Source organism: Chiloscyllium punctatum, chromosome 3 (genome assembly GCF_047496795.1).
Source record: "Chiloscyllium punctatum isolate Juve2018m chromosome 3, sChiPun1.3, whole genome shotgun sequence".
Taxonomy (NCBI): domain Eukaryota; kingdom Metazoa; phylum Chordata; class Chondrichthyes; order Orectolobiformes; family Hemiscylliidae; genus Chiloscyllium; species Chiloscyllium punctatum.
In genome coordinates this window covers 36830766-36849902 of record NC_092741.1, presented here as the reverse complement: position 1 = coordinate 36849902, position 19137 = coordinate 36830766, and the positions used below count along the sequence as shown (strand labels likewise).

The window sequence follows — 19137 nt, the reverse complement described above, 5'->3', positions numbered from 1 at the left end:
GGCCAGGTGAATTGGCCATGCTAAGTTGCCCATAGTGTTAGGTAAGGAGTAAATGTAGATGTAGGGGTATGGGTGGGTTACGCTTCGGCGGGGCGGTGTGGACTTGTTGGGCCGAAGGGCCTGTTTCCACACTGTAAGTAATCTAATCTAATCTAAGATTTTCAGAAAATAAATCAGCTGTCATGTTTCTCGTGTCCTGGAAGTTGAAGGGTCCCACTTCATTTGTTACCTTCTCTGTTCCTGTTCTCCCTGGGTACCTCTCCAGGTCAATAGATTTGGATGTGTGGACCATTATTTGAAGTCCTCTGAAACCAGGGACAGCCTTTGGAAGGATGACTGTGAAGCAGATTGGGGTGAGTATAACTAAGGTCAGACTCACTGTGAAGCACATGGGGAACAATATGAAGCAGATTGGAATTAGTGAAGTGAGAAAGCATAAAAAAAGACACCACATGAAAACTATGGGCTGATTGACTGATGGGTGCTCCAGCTTTGTTTCCCTTTCTCCTCTTAGGAAGTTAGTCTAAGGAACTTGGAAATTTAAAACTTATTATTTTATAATAACTATTACGTGAATTATTTCAAGTAATTTCCCTATAATTAATATGTTTCCTCCTTGTTGCCAGGGTCATTGATGTAAATAAATGGCTGCGCAGCATACAGAGTGGAGAAGTAAACATGTACCAATGATACATGTAGAAAGGGGTATGTGGCCTGAGATAGGAAATTAGCAAGCAGGACCTCAAATATAGAAATCTCCAAATTACTCCCAGGACTAGATGCAAGTGAATATAGAAATTAAGCACAGCATGAATAAATACATAGCTAGAGAGAGGTGATGCAAGAGAGGGTGCTTTAGTTTCTTTGAGGGAGATGGGCCTTATACAGGCCAGACAGGTTGCACTGAAACAAAGCTGAGACCAGTTTTGTTGCAGAGTGATTTTCTACTGCTAAAATAAATTTATTTCTGATTCCTGCAGTACTTTGTTTTCATTTGATTTTCTAATTTGCTAGGGAGATTTAAACTAACTTGACTGTGTGGACACCAGGAAGTAAAACTTGAGAGGAATTTGATAAGTAAACAATATTGAGAGAGATAAATATTACTAGAGAAGAAAATACTAAGTTTTACATGAACATAGCATGCGAGAGAAGAAAATAAAGCCTAAGTTAGGGTTACAATGCATGTATGTGAATGCATGGTAAAAACAATGACTGCTGAAAACCAAACACTGGATTAGTGGTGCTGGAAGAGCACAGCAGTTCAGGCAGCATCCAACGAGCAGCGAAATCAACGTTTCGGGCAAAAGCCCTTCATCAGGAAGGGCTTTTATTCCTGATGAAGGGCTTTTGCCCGAAATGTTGATTTCGCTGCTCGTTGGATGCTGCCTGAACTGCTGTGCTCTTCCAGCACCACTAATCCATGTATGTGAATGTGCTGAGTATGTTAATAAGTTTGGTGAATTGCAGACAGAACATTAATGAGATGTATATTATAGCAATAACAGAGATTTGGCTCATAGCTAGAGGAGGGGTATTAATTAATCCTGGATATAAGGTTTTCAGGAAAAGTAGGAAAGGAACGAAAGAGGATGACGTGCTGGAGAGAAAGGGTATCCCAGAGGGGCCTGTTTAATTTGAGCTCACAAAAAGAAAATGTGCAATCATATTGCTCTGTATAACGAGTTGGCTACTAACTACTGTGAAAAATGTAAAGGAAGTCATTTGCAAGGCGGTTACAGAGATGTGCAAGAATAATCTGGGTGGGGGGGTCTTCTTTTATCTTTTTAAATATAGTCTGCAATAATGGTAGTGTATAGAGCAGAGAGAGGCCAGAGTTCTCAGTGTTTGTTCAGGAAACTTTCCCACTGCAGTATGTTTCCACTTTAATTAGAATAGATACCCGGTCTTTGGGCATTACATGATCTAAGAGGATCTATATTGGAACACAGAGGTATCACAAGGTATCACAAGGTTTAGGTTGCCTGTAGAAAAGGAAAGGAAGAATAATTCACTCAGAGAAAGCCAACTTCAGTGGAGTAAGATTGAATCAGACCCAGATAAATTAGAATCAGATTAGCCGCAAAACTGTAAATGAACAATGGACTGCCTTTAAAAATATAAATAGTTCAAGTACAAAAAATAGATTCCACTCTAGGCTCCTCTGGGCTATCCATTCTCTCCAACATACAATGATTTCCTTCATCAATATGAGCAAGCCTTCCTTTTTCTTTCTTTTCCTATTTTTGATGACTTTCCAATTCCAGGATGGGGAATGGATATTAAAATGGGAAAATGTGAGCTTGTCCACTTTGACAGTAAGAACAGAAAAGCAGAATAATATTTAAGTGGAGAAATACTTTGGTACAGAATAATCTGGGTATCCTGGTACAAGAATAAAAAAAACAGCTAGTATGCTGGTACATTGATTAATTGGGTTGGCAAATTTAATGCTGCACTTTAATGCAAGGGAGTATACAAGAAGGGAAGTGTTCAATAGTTGTACCGACCCTTAGTTCAGCCACATCTGAAGTAGAATATACAGTTTTGGTCTGTATATTTAAAGAGGTATATATTTGCACTGGCAAGTGTTCAGACAATATACACTCAGCTGATTCCTGCAATGAAGAGGTTGCGTTATAAGGAAAGGTTGAGCAGGGTAGACTTATACTTATTGGGATTAAGAACAATGAACAGTGATCTTCATGAAACATCTAAGATTCTATGGGTACATCACAGGGTAGACAGGCAGAAGGTAATTGAGGATAAGTCACTGAATATATCCAGTGAATATTCAGATTTAAGATCAACAATAGTGCAAAGGATATTGGAGCAGTTAGGTGTTGTTGAACTTCGGTGATTATCAGCAGTGTATTTTTAATAGAGTTTTGCAGCATAGCAAAAGGCTCCTAAGCCCACCATGTCCACACTGATCATCAAGCATCTATTAATTTGTGTCTTTATTTCCAGCACTTAGCCCATAACCTTGTATGCTTATAACCAGAATCAACAAGAGCTGGTCCAGGGCTGAAACCTTCAAGTACTAATTCTCTGCAGGTCCCAAAGCAAGAATCTTGCCCTGATCCAACAAGCCAGTCACCTGAAAATTTGGCTATAGTACCTTCTATCCCCACATCCAAGTTACTAACACAGACTGTAAATAGTTTTGAAAGTCTAAGTCCACTGCTTTGTCAGGGATGGTCACCATAAAACAAAACAAAATTAATCAGGCAGATTCTCCCCCTTCTGAATCCATGCAGAAACCAAGGCTAATGCCTTGGGTTCACAAATTCAAATTCCAATTCCAAATCAAATTTATGTGACTATCTTCACCAAATGGATACAGCTTAAATATATTACAAGAATTCCAGAAGGCAGTTCACCACCACCCTCTGAATGGAGTTTGGAAGGTGACAAAAAAAAATGCTGACCATACAAGTGAAACCAGGATCTGATGAATGATCTTTAACAAAAGAATCTTCAATTTAATGAATGAATTGAGGACAAGACTCCTTTCAGAAACTGAGGTGTTAACATTAAAGTATCCTATTATTTTACACTGCTGAGAAAAATGCTGCATATGTTCAACACATGCTAAAAGGGTTTCTTCCTTAAATATTGTCAATTAACTTTTGTTTTAAATTCTATTTTAAAATGGTGATTTGTTCCTTCAGTATGGTTCCAACATTACCCTTCAGTTCTTTGTCCAAGTGATTCTTCAGTTGGAAATTTCGTGTCTGGAATTCTACTAAAACATGGGGGAGATCACAGCCTAGACATTTATTTATTCATGGATTGAGGGTGTCATTGGTTATGCTAGCCTGTTTTGCCTATTGCTGTGGGTCTGGAGTCACATATAGACTGGGCCAGGTAAGATGGCAGATTTCCTCCCCGCCTCTTGCGTACTTGGGCACCATCCTGTCTAATGAGCTGTGAGTGCTACTGAAGTCTGCAATCATTAGTAAATATGTACACTTCTGGCCTTTTAATATAGATAAGGTAATTGAAAAATTGAAAATGGTTTGTCTTCAGCCACTGCCTTGAGGAAACATGCTCCACAGTCGAGATGACCAGCTTCCAACATCTGCAAAATCTTCCTACATACGATGACAGCCGGTAGATAGACTTCCCCTGATTTTCTTCATTTCTGCTACTGCTCTTTACAACATACTCAGTCAATTGGTTCCTAAATGTCAAGGGTAGTGACTCCTAGTTGTTTTCCGCATATTTGGAGCAAGCAGTCATGCGGAAGTAGTCATGTGATCCTGGCAGAACTCGGAAAGTAAATGGGAGTCTATTCAGTTACTTGAGCCTTCTAGCGCCTCCTTGCGTGTAAATCTAATCTCGTACGTGTAAGAAATTGCCTTTGGTTTTGGTTCGAGTCAAACTCCAATATTTGTTTGTTTGCTTGATATGCTAATGTACAGAAGCGAACTGGGTTTGTGACGCTGTGTATATACAAAGTTTTTTCAATGAATAAAGTATATTTTTAAATTAAAAAATGATCCTTGCAGAACCCAAATTGGGGCTAGATTTGTCCCTGAAGGACAGTACACAATGGTAATTTTAAGATTTCCCAATTGTTGCAGTTGGATAAGAACGCATTCGTACGTACATGCATTTCAACTGAAGTAGGAAAATTCTATTCCACGTCCATTTAATGCATCATTTTGTAAACTTGAACAGGAATATAGATGCAAGTATACTTTAATAAATAATTAACTTCGAATATATACTCGAGACGTGACGTTAGACTTGTCTTACACTTTTTATAAAAATGCCCTCCGCCACTCGAAAGGATAAAGGTTTGTGACTGTGAACGCAGAAGAACAATATGTGTGTGTGCTCGAATAGCAAGATTCCCTCTCAACCTTGACTCGCTCCGTTTTGCATATCCAACAATTTTTTCCTCAGCTCATTCTCCCAGAGAGAGAGGTAAGAGAGTAAAGCAAAAAAAAATGCGCTCGCACTTTTCGTTTCCGTTGCTTTTACCCCCCGTTAGCCCATGGCGACTTTGTTTCCCCCGAACTAAACGTAGTTCAATATCTTTCAGCTGACAAGAAAATTTAGTGTAACATTTTTTGATGGTGAGAGCAAATCGTGGTGTTGGCGCACGTGAAAAATAAACAGGAGGAAACACGAGGAAAACATTACACCCCTAAAAAAAATTGATGAGAGGACGGAAACTGAAGTCAGCGAAAAAGTCTTCCCTCCCTCCCCCGTTCCCCCTGTATTTTGCGTCTCTCCCTCGCTCTCAGGACTCGGTGGTCGCTGAGGAGGGAGGGACAACACTTGGTTAGTCTGGACGGCGGGAACATACCGAACAGAAAGATGCTGGCTGCTGTCGAGGACCGGGATAAAACCGAGGAAAATGTCAGCGAAAAAATTCACAGACTTCAGTCAAATTCTAGCCAGCTGATGGTAGACGATGAAGTGAGTGCTTCCTCCATTCGTTCCTGTACAACCAAAAAAAACTTCATCTGCAATTTTCTTGCATTATGTTTTTATGTTTTTTCTATCGCTCCCTCTTTCCACTTTTAGATTTTGGTTTTCTTTTGACGAGCAGTCATAACTTTTGGAGGAAGGGTGAAGAGGAGGGAAAACATTGTAGTTTCAAGAAAACCTGTTTTCACTGATAAATGATTAAATCCAGATCAAACCCAATGGAATCACGTAGAACTGCCTTTTTTTCTCTCTCGCAAATTCGGACGACTATTTTTCTATTTAAGTCATGCCTTTAAGCCAATCAGAACGGCTGTCTGTAATTAAAACCCATCACACTCACAATTAATGTTTGCTCTGGAAGACGAAAAGTTGTCGAAAGGTTTTGTTTTTGTCATTTCGTCTGTCCCTTTTTTTTTCCCCCTCGCGGATTGTCTTGTGATTGACCAGTGAATCTGCTCCCCCCCCCCCCCCCCCCCCAACAGCACCACACTCTGGAGTGAACTCCAGACCCAACTCGGACAGGATTCCTTGTGAGAAATCCTTACTCTTTTTTTTTCCCCAAGCTCCAAACCTGCAACCAACTAACGGGCACATTTGTCAGCGGAGTAGACAAACAGGAGGCTGGAAGAAGACAGCAAACCAGGCAGCATCAGGAGGTACAGAAGCTCCTTGGCTTGCTGTGCTCTTCAAACCTCCTGTTTGGATTACAGCATCCGCAGTTTTATTTTGTCTGTAACGTTTGTCAGCGGCACCATCTTGGAAAGAGTACAAGCTTGAGGGGCCGAATGGCTTTCTCGTGCTTTTGGGGTTCGGGAAGGCCGTCCTTGCCTGCTGTACTCGGCAAAGAAATAGTCTGAAAACTAATCCTCGAGACTGGAACCGTTAGCTTCCTCTCCATGGATGCTGCCAGACCTGCTGTGGTTTCCTGCACTTTTATTTTGTTTTCAGTACAGATTCCAGCATCTGTAGTAATTTGTTCCTAACGAAATAATCTGCATTGACCAAGGGGTCAACTTTCTACATTGCCCTTCAATTCATTCCCAGGTATCACTGTCTAGACCTGTCCATCATACAATCATTATGTCAAATAAACAGGAAGTGGTCACCATCATGGGAACAAAAAGCAGATTCTCCACCTGTTCTTATGCAGAAATACATAGTGGTAGAGATGTACAGCATGGAAACAGACCCTTCCGTCCAACCCGTTCATGCCGACCAGATATCCCAACCCAATCTAGTCCCACCTGCCTGCACCTGGCCCATAATCCCTTCAAAGCCTTCCTATTCACATAACCATCCAAATGCCTCTTAAATGTTGCAATTGTACCAGCCTCCTCCACTTCCTCTAGCAGCTGATTCCATACACGTACCAACCTCTGTGTGAAAAAGTTGCCCCTTAGGTCTCTTTTTCTCAGGAAAATCACACTGGGGACAGCTTTAAACTCCCAACTGAGCAGATTTCTTTTATATTTGTTCATGGGATGTGGGCAACAAAAACTTGGACAAGCATTTATTGTTCGTCCCTAAATGCCCAGAGGGTATTTGAGAGTCAACCATGTTGCTGTGGCAAAAATAGAGATTGCTGGAGAAACTCAGCAGGTCTGGCTGAATCAATGGAGAGAGAGAGAGAGGGGGGGGGAGTAAAGGGGTCACTGGACTCCATTTTAACTGTGCTTTCTGTTCTCTGCTCTCCATAAATTGAGTCTTAAAAACAGAGATTTTGCAAAAGTTATGCATGTCAGACTGGCAATACTGTGAATGGTTTTTGTCCTGTTATTGAAGGAGAGATAGTATGTCATTGGAGACAATCCAGAGGAGGTTCACTAGGTTGGCCATGAGTATGGAAATATTTTGAGGAAATGTTGAGTAGGTTGGACTTGTACTCATTGGAGTTTAGAAGAATGTGGGGAAATCTTATTGAGACCTATAAGATATGTATCTCGGGTATCTCTTTGTGGAAGTGTCTATGAGCAGATGGCATGATTTCACACAGATGAGGAATTTATTCTCCGATGAGGAGGGTAAAGTATCTGTGGAATTTTCTAATGCAGAGGGCTACAGAAGTTGTGTTGGATATATTCAAGGCTAAAATGAATAAATGTCTATTCATGAAGGGAATCAAAAAAGCAAGAAAGTTTGAGTTGAGGATCATCAGGTGAAGTAGACCCATTGACTGCCTTCTGCTCCTCTGTCTTATTGCCTTAATGGAATTCCAATTTCATCAGATATCTTGGAATTTGAGTATGTCACCAGAGCTTTAGCCTCTTGATTATCAATCCCAGTGACATATCATTGTGCTGCCATTTTATTTGGAAAGCCAGTAGCTGCTGAAGTCAAGCTCCCTGATCACAATAACACATGGAATATTGATTTTTGAATTCTATTGTCCTATTTAGTACGGAGAACAAAGAACAGTACAGTACAGGAACAAGCTCTTCAGCATTCCAAGCCTGTGCCATCACATTTTGCCCTTCCATAACTAAAACTGCCTTGACTTAAAGGATCCATATCCCTCTATTCCTTTCCTATTCATATGTTTCCAGGTGTTTGTTGAATGCTGCAATTGTATCTGCTTCCACCATCCCCTCTGGCAGTATGTTCCAGGTATTCACCACCATTTGTGTGAACAACCTGCTTCACACATGTCTTTTAAACTTCCCTCCCTGCATTTTGAATCTATCCCCTATTAATTGACACCCCCAGTCTGGCAAAAAGTCTCTTACTTTCCACTCTATCCATGTTATTCGCAATCTTTTAAACTTCTATTGAATCGCACCTCAACCTCCTGAGTTCCAGTGAAAACAAACACTACCTTCTTGCTTATATGCACACATATAAAAAGCCTTCACATTCTCCTTAACCATGTTTGCTAATGACTTTTCATGACCCCTTTTTAGCCCTTCTAATTCCTTGTTTAAGTTATTTCCTACTTATGTATTTCAAGGGCTTCTTCAGTTCCTATTCTCCTAGACCTTCCTTTTTTCTTTTTGACCAAGGGTATAACATCCCTGGTGGTCATCCCAAGGTTCATGTAATTTACCATTACCTGTCTTTCATTCTCACAGGTGTGTGCCATTCCTGAACCCTTATTAACTGGCATTTGAAATACTCCCAAGTAGATTTACGCTCAAAATGCACCTCCAACCAACATTCTCCAGTTCCTGCCTAATATTGTTGTAGTTTGCCTTTCCTCAATTTACCCAAGGACTGCTGTTGCCCCTATCCATGAGTATCTTAAAACCCACAGTATTATGGTCACTACTCCCAAAATGCTACCCCACTGAAACTTCACTTGGCCAGGCCCATTTCCCAAAAGCAGGTCCACATAATCACTTCCCTTTTCACATACTGAGTCAGAATCTCTCCTGAATGGTCCTCACAAATTTTGTCCAATCCAAGTCCCTAGCATGAAGTGAGCCCCAGTCAATATAGGGAAAGTTAAAATCATCCACCACAACAGCCCTGCTGTTTCAATATCTTTCCAAAACGTGTTTACATATTCTCTCCTCTGTCTTCTGCTGGTTGTTGGGGGGAGGGGGAGGGGCTGTAGTATACCCCCAGCATGTGATTTCCCCTTTTCTATTCTTGAGTTCCTACCCATATTGCCTTGCTGCATGAGTTGTCTGATGTATCCTCCCTCAGTCCAGCTGAGATGCTCCATTACTGGTAGTGCACCCTTTTTTACATCCCCTTCTATCATACCTGAAACATCTAATTCCTGAGACAATCAGCTGCCAGTCCTGTTCCATTCCCTCTGCGCCTACCTGGTCAGGTCCACGTCCCCAAACAACCCACCCTCCAATCCTGGCACTTTCCCTTGCCACCACAGGAACTGTAAAACCTGTGCCCACACCACCTCCCTCACCTCTATCCAAGGCCCTAAAGGAGCCTTCCACATCCATCAAAGTTTTACCTGCACATCCACTAATATCATTTATTGTATCCGTTGCTCCCGATGCGGTCTCCTCTACATTGGGGAGACTGGGCGCCTCCTAGCAGAGCGCTTTAGGGAACATCTCTGGGACACCCGCACCAATCGACCACACCGCCCCGTGGCCCAACATTTCAACTCCCCCTCCCACTCTGCCGAGGACATGGAGGTCCTGGGCCTCCTTCACCGCCGCTCCCTCACCAACAGACGCCTGGAGGAAGAACGCCTCATCTTCCGCCTAGGAACACTTCAACCCCAGGGCATCAATGTGAACTTCAACAGCTTCCTCATTTCCCCTTCTCCCACCTCACCCTAGTTCTAAACTTCCAGCTCAGTAACTGTTCCCTTGACTTGTCCTACCTGCCTATCTTCTTTTCCACCTATCCACTCCACACTCTCCTCCTTGACCTATCACCTTCACCCCCTCCCCCACTCATCCATTGTACTCTATGCTACTCTCTCCCCACCCCCACCCTCCTCTAGCTTATCTCTCCACGCTTCAGGCTCACTGCCTTTATTCCTGATGAAGGGCTTTTGCCCGAAACGTCAATTTCGAAGCTACTTGGATGCTGCCTGAACTGTGCTCTTCCAGCACCACTAATCCAGAATTTGGTTTCCAACATCTGCAGTCATTGTTTTTACCTCTGTTCCTCTATCAGCCAAGTCTCCGCAACCTCAATAATGTCATAGTTCCAATTCTGGTCTCCTTCCTATCGGAAAGATGTTGTGAAACTTGAAAGGATTCAGAAAAGATTTACAAGGATGTTGCCAGGGTTGGAGGATTTGAGCTATGGGGAGAGGCTGAACAGGCTGGGGCTGTTTTCCCTGGAGCGTCAGAGGCTGAGGGGTGATCTTCGAGTTATAGAGATGTACAGCATGGAAACAGACCCTCTGGTCCAACCCCTCCATGTGACCAGATATCCCAACCCAATCTAGTCCCATCTGCCTGCACCCGGACCATATCCCTCCAAAGTCTTCCTATTCATATACCCATCCAAATGCCTCTTAAATGTTGCAATTGTACCAGCCTCCACCACTTCCTCTGGCAGCTCATTCCATACATGTACCACCCTCTGTGTGAAAAAGTTGCCCCTTAGGACTTTTTTTTTTAATATATATCTTTCCCCTCTCACCCTAAACCTATGCCCTCTAGTTCTGGACTCCCTGACCCCAGGGAAAAGACTTTGTCTATTTACCCTATCCATGCCACTCATAACTTTGTAAACCCCTATGGTCACCCCTCAGCCTCCGATGCTCCAGGGAAAACAGCTCCAGCCTGTTCAGCCTTTACCTGTAGCTCAAATCCTCCAACCCTGGCAACACCCTTGCAAATCTTTTCTGAATCCTTTCAAGTTTCACAACATCTTTCCGATAGGAAGGAGACCAGAATTGCACGCAATATTCCAACAGTGGCTTAACCAATGTCCTGTACAGCTGCAACATGACCTCCCAACTCCTGTACTCAATACTCTGACCAATTAAAGAAAGCATACCAAACACCTTCTTCACTATCCTGTCTACCTAGACTCCACTTTTAAGGAGTTATGAACCTGCACTCCAAGGTGTCTTTGTTCAGCAACACTCCCTAGGACCTGACCATTAAGTGTATAAGTCCTGCTAAGTTTTGCTTTCCCAAAATGCAGCACCTCGCATTTATCTGAATTAAACTCTATTTCCCACTTCTCAGCCCATTGGCCCATCTGGTCCAGATCCTGTTGTAATCTGAGGTAACTCTCTTCGCTGTCCACTACACCTCCAATTTTGGTGTCATCTGCAAACTTACTAACTGTACCTCTTATGCTCGCATCCTAATCATTTATGTAAATGACACAAAGTAGAGGACCCAGCACCGATCCTTGTGGCACTACACTGGTCACAGGCCTCCAGTTTGAAAAACAGCCCTCCACCACCACCCTCTGTCTTCTACCTTTGAGCCAGTTCTGTATCCAAATGACTAGTTCTCCCTGTATTCCATGAGATCAAACCCTGTTAACCAGTCTCCTATGAGAAACCTTGTTGAATGTCTTACTGAAGTCCATATAGATCACATCTACTGCTCTGCCCTCATCAATATTCTTTGTTACTTCTTCAAAAAACTCAATCAAGTTTGTGAGACATGATTTCCCATGCACAAAGCCATGTTGACTATCCCGAATCAGTCCTTGCCTTTCCAAATACATGTACATCCTGTCCCTCAGGATTCCCTCCAAAATCTTGCCCACCACTGAGGTCAGGCTCACCAGTCTATAGTTCCCTGGCTTGTCTTTACCGCCCTCCTTAAACAGTGGCACAACGTTTGCCGACCTCCAGTCTTCTGGCATCTCACCTGTGACTATCGATGATACAAATATCTCCGCAAGAGGCCCAGCAATCACTTCTCTAGCCTCCCACAGAGTTCACGGGTACACCTGATCAGGTCCTGGGGATTTATCCACCTTTTAACTGTTTCTAGACATCCAGCATTTTGTTTTGGAGATTTATAAAATGATGAGGGGCATGAATAGGATAAATAGACAGTCTTTTCCCTGGGGTCGGGGAGTCCAGAACTAGAGGGTATTGGTTTAGGGTCAGAGGAGAAAGATATAAAAGAGACCTAAGAGGCAACTTTTTCATGCAGAGGGTGGTATGTATATGGAATGAGCTGGCAGAGGAAGTGGTGGAGGCTGGTACAATTGCAACATTTAAAAGGCATTTGGATGGGTATATGAATAGGAAAGGTTTGGAGGGATATGGGCTGGGTGCTGGCAGGTAGGCCTACATTTAAGTTGGGATATCTGATTTGTATGGACGGGTTGGACCGTGCTGTACATCTCAATGACTGAAATGTGAAAATTAATCAAATCCCCAATTTTCCTGTCTGGTTGACTCAGGTTAACATAATGTTCAGGTTTCTGAACTTAACATGAAAGTACTATTTATTACAATTCGAGCCACAGGCAAACAAAATCTGAATAATCAACTTAATCTTGACTTGTTTTACCCCTTAGCAAACCTCTACATACACACGCAGATAGACAAACAAAAGCAAATGTTACAGGTGGAGAAAAGGTTAGAGAACCACAGTTCAATAGCACCAATCCACAGAGTTCACTGAGATGTCTTTTTGCTTTTTCCAAGTTCTTCTGATTTCTGATCTTTCCGAGTCCTTTCAGTTTCTTATTCTACACACAGAGTACTCGAATTGTTCAGTCTATCAGTCACTTGTTAGAGGCTGCAGCGAATAAGTAAATGGTGAGCAAGAATAGTTATCCATCTTCCAATTCTTTGTTAGTTCTATGCTGAGAGATTTTTAAGAGTCTGGAGTCTTTCTGCAGCTGTTTTATCCACACCCAGGCCTTCCAGTTGTCCAGTCAGAGTGTTATTGTCAAGCTGATGACCCCTGACCGTTATGGTTGAAAGACCAATCAACAGCCTGTCTCTAGGCAAAGTTGTCAGGAACACACACCAGCAGTGCCAGTGAGTCTCCAGTGTTTTCCCCCACTGCTCGAACAAAATAACAGCATAAGTTCAGAATAGTTCTTGATTTAAAACATTATCCAGTCTCCTGTTTGGGTCCACAAGAAAAAAAATATAGTCTTTACGCTAGATAGTTGAATGGTTTGTCTGATATTTTTTTGTCGCACAGCTTTTGGGAGCATGGGAACCTTGTAAGTGCCAATAAACATACTGAGCAAAGGTTAGTCTGGCAGTTAATTAACACTCTTTCTCAATTTTTAAAAAGAATGCTGGAAACCTTTGAGCTTGAGCGCTGCTTCAGGTCAAAGACTACAGGCAGAATTTGGCTTTAATAAAGGATATATCTGAGACTTAGATAACCTTAAGGTAGAAAAGTGGAGACAGCAAAATGATTGGTCAGATTCAGGCTTAGCTTAACTAAACCAATGTTTGCAGAGCAAAGTTTTCTCTTGAGAAGCATTGTACTCTGCACATTGGAGGAGTCCCAGGTTCACGGTTTGCATTACAACTGTTTATTTCCATCTGAACTGCAACATGAGCCATGTTTGATCATTGGTCAGTGCTCCCCTTCGCTCCTTGGGTGTATGCATGGGCTCTTGTCGTAAGGTGGTCCTGACCTCTGGGCAAGTAGGTGTGGGTTTGAGTCCCTTCTCAAGATGTGAAACCCTTGGAGATATGTCCTAATATGTACATGCATACAGGTAAACAGTTGCATCGAGTTCAGCCTCTACCCTTTTGTTCCTGTTCTTCTATTGCTGAAGTAGCCAACTTTCACCTTTTTTAAATATATATTCACTCGTAAGGAGAGAACATTGCTGGCTGGCCAGCACTTATTTCCTGTTGCTAGTTGTCCTTGAGAGAGTGGTGGTGAACTTCTTTCTTGAACTGCTGTAGTCCATTAGTAAATTAACTGACAATGTCATATATTCCAAGTCAGGATGGTGAATGGCTTGGAGGGGAGCTCACAGGTAGTGCTGTTCCTATATATTTGCAGTCCTTATCCTTCTAGATGGCAGTGGTCATGGGGTTGGAAGGTGCTATCTAAGAATCTTTGGTGAATTTCTGTCTGCATCTTATGAGATGGTACAGTTTGCTGTTACAGACCACTGGTGTTGGAGAGAGTGGGTGTTTGTGGATGGTGGTGCCAATCAAGTTGACTGCTTTGTCCTGGTGTCAAGCTTCTCGTGTGGCTGGCGCTGAACCTGCCCAGGCAAGTGGGGAGCATTCCATCACACCCCGGCTTGTGCATTGTAGATGTTAGGGAGGGAAGCAGGGAGTTACTTGCTGCAGTATTCTTAGCCTCTGACTTACTGTTGTAGGCACTGCATTTATATGGTGAGTCCAGGTGAGTTTCTGGTTCATGGTAACCCCAAGGATATTGATAGTTGGGGATACAGTGATGATAATACCATTTGAATGTCTGAGGCACTAATAAGATTGCCTTCTATTGGAGATGGTCATTGCATGGCATTTGTATCTTGCCAATGTTAGTTGCCCCTTGTCAGCCCAAGCCTGGATATTGTCCAGGTCTTGCTGCATTTGGACATGGACTACTTCAGTATCTGAGGAATCTTGAATGGTGCTGAAGATGGTGCAATCATCAGTGAACATCCCCAATCTGACCTTATGATGAAAGGAGGATCATTGTTAGAACAACTGATGGAGCTACTCTTCTGTAGGATGAGAAGGAAAGCTGTTACTTTCGTGTGTGTGTTTCTTGCAGAGGTAAAACTGGACTTGTGATTGAAACACTCTGAATCCTCTACGTTTACGTGACATTTGATAAAACTGTTGCCATGTGAAAAGAGATGTACGTGTTTACTGTCCATTTTAGAGCTTCATTTAAAGAACATGAAGAAAAAGTTGCTTAATTTAGCACATTTTATGATCATGGTCTGGTTTAAATGGTCTTGTAACCAATAAGACTATAGTAGCCAAGTAGCCATTGTTGTAATTTATGAAATCCAGATAAGAACCAGGCACTACCAAGATTACTTGCTGGTAAATCATATTTGGAATCACATTCTTTCCTGTTTAATATATTACAATTTAACAGCAACTTCAACTGGCTGCAGCGTATGTCTCGGATGCTCAGTATAACAGAAACATTCAGTTTGAAACTTCACCACAGGCAATCCGGTAAGGCTTTAATGGTCTTTTAATTTGGAGGTGCTGGTGTTGGACTGGAGTGTACAAAGTTAAAAATCACACAACACGAGTTTAGAGTCCAACAGGTTAATTGGAAGCACTAGCTTTCGGAGTCTGCTCCTTCATCAGGTGGTTGTGGAGTACACAATTGTAAGACACAGAATTTATAGCAAAAGTTTACATAAGTCTCATCTGTTAGAATGACCATGTTAGTTCCACTTCTTTTCATACGCAAATCGCAAAACATTTCTTAAAAGTTACATTCTTGAGTGAACTTTAACAAAAGCTGGTATTGTGTGATTTTTAACTTTAATGATCTATTATCACATTTTGGACGGGTTTCAAGATGTTTTGTAAATTGTGTTAAGAGTTACAAATACAGCTATGTTTTGTAATTCAGGTGACTATAGGGAAAGCCTGTCAAACAACAGTTAACACTGTTGAAAGAACAAATGGCAGTTTTTTTTTAACAATGATTTGTGGTCTGGAATGCAGTAAGAGTGATAGAGCTACATTCAATTATAACTTGAAAAGTTAAAATTTGCCAAGAAATGCAGCAAGTCTGTCTTTGCTCAAATTGGACAACTATTTCAAGGAGCTGACAGAGGCACAGTGGGAGGAATGGCCTCCAATACTGTAAAATTCTAAACTTCATCCTAAGGAATGCAAGTCCTTTTTTCTTTTTAAAAACCAAAGCTTTTACAAAATGTCACTTTTCCATCAATATCTGGAATCTTCATAGACTAAAACGGTTTATAAAAAGGAAACATGCTGACTTAAAATGGCTTCAGTCAGCTGACCATGGGTTCACAGCCTCTTGAAACCATGAGATAAAAATAATAGGCTGAGTCAAAATTAACCTTCCCCACATATTTTCACTTGCTTGCAGGAGGCATTGGGTGACTGGTTGGCACTTGGTCTTAACCAACAAGTCAGGGACTAGCAGCTTACAGCAACTGCTGAGGGAAATAAACTGGCTTTGTTCAGACTTGAGGTATTTTGGGAGGTGGGAGTGGGGGGGAAGCCAGTTCCTGTCCATTTCAGAGATCTGATGGTTTTTGACCAAACCCACAGGCTGTTCAGCTACGTGGGCGCCCATCACAGTTCTTGGCAAGCAGAAGGCCTTTATCATTTGACTGTGGAATGATGACAAGTTCTCAATCAGTTGCTTATTGCTAACTGAGTCCCCCCTCCTAAACACACCTCTGGCTGCAGCTCATCTGTAGTAACCCACTACTTGAACAAACAGCAATGTAAACAGTATGTATGATGAGCGCCAAAGAACTTTTTTTTTTAAAAATTGCAGTCAGCCTTTCTACAATCCTTGTGTTTGGGGAAAAAAAAGTTCTTTGCCATTACAGTCTACAATCAAAAATACAGTAAAATAAAAAGATATAGTCTTTCCACCATATTAAGACATGTAGTGCCAGTGTGCCACACCAAAAGCCCAACTAGTTGACCGTCCTGGCCTGTTTGTCAGCATAATTCTTTGCACACTCAGGACTATCCTGCAAATGTCCAATTGCAGAATTATGTTTAATGGTGGATGCTTATGTACTTTCCAAGCACAAGCTGGTGGAGTAAAGTCAGCATCTTGTTGAAGGGACACTCCATTTGATATGATCCACAACTCTTTAGCACATCCAGTCTATGTGAACTGGTGTCATACTGACATTGAAACTCCTAGATTCATCTGTCACTCAAGTGTTTGAGACACCTTGGCTTTCCAGAGTACTATTGGGTAGATTGGGCACTTCTCGTGATCGTGTGTGACTGCCTCAGGGCTTTTCATGATGTACAGCATGATGTGATCTGATCAGAGTAGCCTTCATCCTGCAGGATGGATTTGAGGCACACTATTTAATCATCAAGCTTGCACAGTGAAGAAATTTGAGGCTGCTGATAAAGCCAGTCTTGGTGTGGAAGTGTAGAATTGCCAGTGTGTACACTGACTAGTGAAAGTAAGTTTGTGATTTTATTTTTCCCTGAGCCATTTGACTGTGGTGCTCTCTTCAGAGATGTGGAGGCTGGGTGATTGAACATGTTCAAGCATGAGCTTGGTAGATTTATGATCTACAAGGGAGCCAAGAGTTTTTAGGTTGAGGCAAGGGGATGTTGTAGTTCAAGTTGAGGCCTCAATATGATCAACCAGAGTCTTACTGAATGATAGGCCATTCATCCCACTGAATCTACCCTAACACTCTTACATAATTTGATAATGTGGGGGATAAATTATTCTAATTAAGTGTTAAAGTTTCTTTTTTTTTTGTTTTAACAGAATTCCTCACTGTCTATAATTTTTTTTCCACATTACAGTGTGAGAAACAGTTTTTGCAACTTTCTCTCCCCTAGATTCTATAAATTGTACAACCACTGGTCTACGCAGGGAATCACTTATTTTTTTATCCTCGTGGATCTTTTCCTTGCCCTGTTTGAGGATCCTGCGGTCTATTTGCTGCCTGTCTGGGTGAGTGACTTTCAGTGCCTATATTTACTTGTCTTCAATATCTTCAAAATCCCGTGATTCTCTTCCACACATTCTCTACCACTCTGATTTTTCAGCAATCAGCAGGAAGGAATCGGAGTCCCATTTGCTCACATTCACAGAGGAACAGCAATGCCCTGTCCTGAGGTGCGAGCAAAACAGCAAATCTCATCTGAAGGTTGTGAATGTGGAATTCTTTACCACACAATCTGGGTAGTTAAGTATATTCAAGGCTGAGGGAAATTGGTTTTTAAGTGAAGCTGAGGTTTATCAGATCAGCCATGAGTTACCTGATGAAGGAGCAGCACCCTGAAAGCTTGTACATCCAAATAAACCTGTTGAACTATAACCTGGTGTTGTGATTTTTAACTTTGTCCACCCTAGTCCAACACCGGCATGTCCACATCATCGAATATCAGTAGCCTGATGAAGGGCTTTTGCCCGAAACGTCGATTTTACTGTGCCTTGGATGCTGCCTGAACTGCTGTGCTCTTCCAGCACCACTAATCCAGAATCTGGTTTCCAGCATCTGCAGTCATTGTTTTTACCTCCTCCACTTCCTCAGACAGCCCTTCCAAACACACACAACCCGTTGCATGAAATAGATTGAATTGAATTGTCATGTGTACTGAGGCACAGTTAAAAAGCCTTGCCCCTCTGGTTTCTTTTAAAATCTTTCCCCCTTGCCTTAAACCTATGCCCTTTAGTTGTGAACTCCCCCGACCCCATGAAAAAGGTCTTGGTTTATGAGGATAGACTGAAGAGGTTAGCATTGCTGCTGTTGGGGAGAAGGCAGCGACCGAGGGGAGATTTCCCTGAGGTTTTCAAAATCCAGTATGAGCTGTATCGAGTAGATAGGGAGAAGCAGTTCCTGCTTGTAAAGGAAACCAGAACGAGAGGGCATGTGATGTGCAAAAGAAGAAGGGGTAGTCAGAGGAAAATACTACTTGTATGAATTGCAAGCATGTAGTATAGCAACTAATTGAGAAAGCTAATAGAACATTACAGCTTGTTGCAAGGGGCACTGAATACACAGGAGGTTAAGCTTCACTTATTCAGGGCATCGGTGCGACAATATCTGGAACACTGTACTGTATTGATCATCTTCTTTTACGAAGCATGTAGGTGCATTGAAGGAGCACTAGTCATAAGACAAAGACCTGGAATAGGCATAGTGTCTTATGAGGAAAGATTGGACACCGCAGCCACTAGAATTCAGAAAAGTAAGAGGCAATTTGATTGAAATAGTTAAGATCCTGAGGAGTCTTCACAGGGTGGACGTAGAGAGGATGTTTCTGCCTGTCAGAGAATTTAGTGCAGTTGCAGGAGTTGATGATGGTGAGTGCAGAGCAGAGCAGAGCAGCTCAAACAGTTGTGCTGGGACTTCCAGCAGGTGGCGACGGTGTGAGGGAGGGCAGAGTACAGAGCAGCTGGAATATTGTGATCAAGTGGACCCTGTCTGGAGTATAGGGTATCTTTTTGAGAGAAGCTTCGCAGGAAAAAGGATAAGACACAGAATTTAATCAACCGTATGTAAATGAGCTTAATTTATTGTAAATATTGTATTTTTTGTTTCAATTTTAATTTCTTATAATAACCTGATACCAGTGGAATATCGAATCTCTGCATGTTTCCGTTCAGGAATGTCTGTGTTCAAATCTTCTGTTATACT

At 42.1% G+C, this 19137-nt stretch overlaps 1 protein-coding gene across 3 annotated transcripts in view; it reads left to right on the top strand.

The window, feature by feature from the left end:
* Positions 1 to 232: 232 nt before the first annotated feature.
* Positions 233 to 19137, top strand: part of tpcn3 (two pore segment channel 3) — a 65041-nt gene continuing 46136 nt past the window's right edge. The window contains exons 1-3 of one of the 3 annotated variants that reach the window (XM_072551442.1): positions 233 to 353; positions 14889 to 14971; positions 17333 to 17447. In XM_072551442.1, the coding sequence (XP_072407543.1) occupies positions 333 to 353; positions 14889 to 14971; positions 17333 to 17447 (219 nt within the window). In that variant the 5' untranslated portion in view covers positions 233 to 332. Of the gene's footprint in view, positions 354 to 4935; positions 5434 to 14888; positions 14972 to 17332; positions 17448 to 19137 lie in introns of those variants that run through there. The other 2 variants (XM_072551452.1, XM_072551433.1) reach the window with 2 other exon arrangements.